Below are 2,539 nucleotides of genomic sequence, written 5' to 3' on the forward strand. Positions count from 1 at the left end.
GGTCAGCATAGAAAGAGAGAAAAATATAAAAATAGAGATACCAGATATGCAGCGGTTTTTGGTTATGTTTCCGTCTCCTCAAAAGAGTGAGACGGAGCACTTTTTTCGACGAACTTTCGGGAAATTTGTGTGCACTTCGTGTGACCTACGTATGTATGGATTTTAGTGCGTTGTGAGTTTTGACAAGTGTTAGACGTAAGTCATGGAGCTGCTACTAAAAGACTTGGGAGGAGAAGCCTTTATTAATATTTTTAATGGTAAGTAAATTGTGTAGTACATGTACGTATTTTATAAATAGATAATTAATGTGATATAATTTAATTGTGTTTATTAGAACGGCATTTCAACCTTGAAACCTTAAAACACTTAAAATGGGATCAGCTGCGTGGTGAAATTCCAGTAGAATTGGTAGGGCCAGCAGTCGAGTTTTTTCAAAGACTAGAGCTATGGCAAAAAAACGTAAGTATTAAAGATTCAGTGCAAGTTCAAACATAAATACGTTTTGGTTGTCGAAATATGTGTGTGTATGCATTTGTTTTCCTTTTGTTGCGCGAAGGGGCAATAAACTGCGCAGTCGCGACGCGTGGGCGCCGCAAAGAAAGAAACTGCGCATTTGTTTTTCAGAATAAGGGTTGAAATTTTGAGTTACTTTCAGTTGTGTGTGATTTGTGGTAAAGTGAAGATCTATTTTGGTTTAAATTCTGTGCAACAATTAATCTAGATAGCTAAAAATTAGACATATTTCATAAATTTTCAGGATCAGGATCAGGATAACAGTATTGAGTCCGTATTTGGTGTTTCATTGAGCAATATTCTGGCAAACAGCAAGAAGGGAAAGCTTATAATAAATAGCTATGAAGAAACAAAATCCCTCAATACCAGGACGCGAAGGGAGCTGAGCTGTTCCATCGTAGAGTACTTGCTGGCAAATGCTGTTCAACCCAAGCAGGAACTCTTAGAAGACGTCGCCTTGCAAATTACTCATCTATTCAGTTCTGAAACTGCTGTAAGTAACTATTTTATTCCAAAAACAGTATTAAATTGGAAGTTTTTTTCCCCTAGGAAACCTATTTTCTTAAAAACAAAGGCAAAAAGCCAGGTGGACTGCTCTACTCAAACTATTACAACCTTAAAGCTAAATTTTCCAATAAGGCTCCTAAAGTCAGGTCTGAGGACGAAGAAAATCTTTTCCCAAATGCACATGTTCTTGAAGGCAAGTGAAACTTAACTTTTTCGAATACATGTATTTAAGAAGTATTTTGCGTTTACAGAGGAGGTCGAGTTAGCAAGAACTTGGTTAAAGCTAAATGTCGAGCCGTTCGAGACTGTTCTGAATCACTGGAACTCTAGCTTTATGTGGAGGACTAATTTTCTTAAATCAGAAGCAAATTTCTCCGATGTGTTGGATGAATTTCCAATTTTAAAGCAATCATTTGGACACTCTCTGGTTCGTTACTCTTAAAATCCAAACTTTCCCATATCTTTAAAGTAATTTTATTTTAGATTGAGGCCGATTTTGATTTGCTGTATCCCCATCAAAGCAGAAAATTGGTTGAAAAATGGGATAATTTTAAAATACAAATTGTTCCCCTTCTCAAGTCCAAAGTCAGAGAGCAACAAAGTTTAAATTTGTTGAAAATTTTTGACCAGCAATCAGAAGGTATTTATTTATGTTTAGATATTATAAAATCATTTTTAAAGCAAACTATTTTCTCATTTAGGAACTAAGTCAACTTTAATATGGATGTGCCTACATGCAGTTTTGGTTCCAACAAACAGATGCAAAAAACCTGGATCCAATAATCCAGCAGACAAATTCACGATCGCCGACTCGAGAAACCGATTCATGGTGTGGAAGGCGAGTTTGGGCGAGCTGCAGACATTTCTAAAGGATCAAACGGATACTTGTTTCAGTGACAAGCTAAAACTTCAGCCCTTTGTATGTTGTATCGGAACTAACCCAATTAATTTGACTGATTTTTTTGTTTATCTTTTGTATTTGTATTTTGTATTTTATTATTTCGTGTCATCCTCCGGTATATTCTACCGTATGCCAGACTTGCTCACAAGTATTGATGTTTGCTTCAAGATATTTTTTGTTTTAAATCTCAAATATCCTAGTGAGTGCCAATTGGTGTGGACATTTATTCAAAAGCTAATTTTTGAAATTGAGCTTAGCTCAGATATAAAAAACAAATCTGTTTCGGAGCTGATAAATGATTATAAAAATTTAAAAAAGTAATTTATTTTTAAATTTGAACTTTTCTCTTATAATATTTCAATTTTCAATATATTACATTTTCTTTTTATATTATAAGATATTAGGTTTAAATTTTTTGCTAATTTTCGTTAACTTTGAAACTTTTTTATTTTTTTTTTTATTTTTTTATTTTTTTCTACCATTACATTTAGTTTTTATATAGTTTTCCTTAGGTTAATCATTTAATTTTGAAACTTCTTTTTTTTTCCTTACTTGTTATTTTTTCTTACCATTACGTTTAGTTTTTTATATCGTTTTTTTTATAATCATTTAATTTTG

The 2,539-nt window shown here is 33.0% G+C and overlaps 1 protein-coding gene and 1 long non-coding RNA gene across 2 annotated transcripts; both read left to right on the plus strand.

Annotated features, from left to right (window-relative positions):
- Positions 1–176: 176 nt before the first annotated feature.
- Positions 177–1,221, plus strand: LOC123002548 (uncharacterized). The gene is made up of 4 exons (XM_070212081.1): positions 177–257; positions 335–459; positions 758–1,006; positions 1,063–1,221. The coding sequence occupies exons 1-4, from the start codon at positions 203–205 to the stop codon at positions 1,219–1,221; spliced, it is 588 nt and encodes a 195-aa protein (XP_070068182.1). The 5' UTR covers positions 177–202.
- Positions 1,222–1,277: 56 nt separating this feature from the next.
- Positions 1,278–1,981, plus strand: LOC123002535 (uncharacterized). The gene is made up of 3 exons (XR_006412138.2): positions 1,278–1,447; positions 1,504–1,660; positions 1,722–1,981. It is a non-coding gene; the product is annotated as an uncharacterized lncRNA (long non-coding RNA).
- Positions 1,982–2,539: the final 558 nt, after the last annotated feature.

This window comes from Drosophila takahashii, chromosome 2R (assembly GCF_030179915.1).
Source record: "Drosophila takahashii strain IR98-3 E-12201 chromosome 2R, DtakHiC1v2, whole genome shotgun sequence".
In the NCBI taxonomy this organism is placed as follows: Eukaryota; Metazoa; Arthropoda; class Insecta; order Diptera; family Drosophilidae; genus Drosophila; species Drosophila takahashii.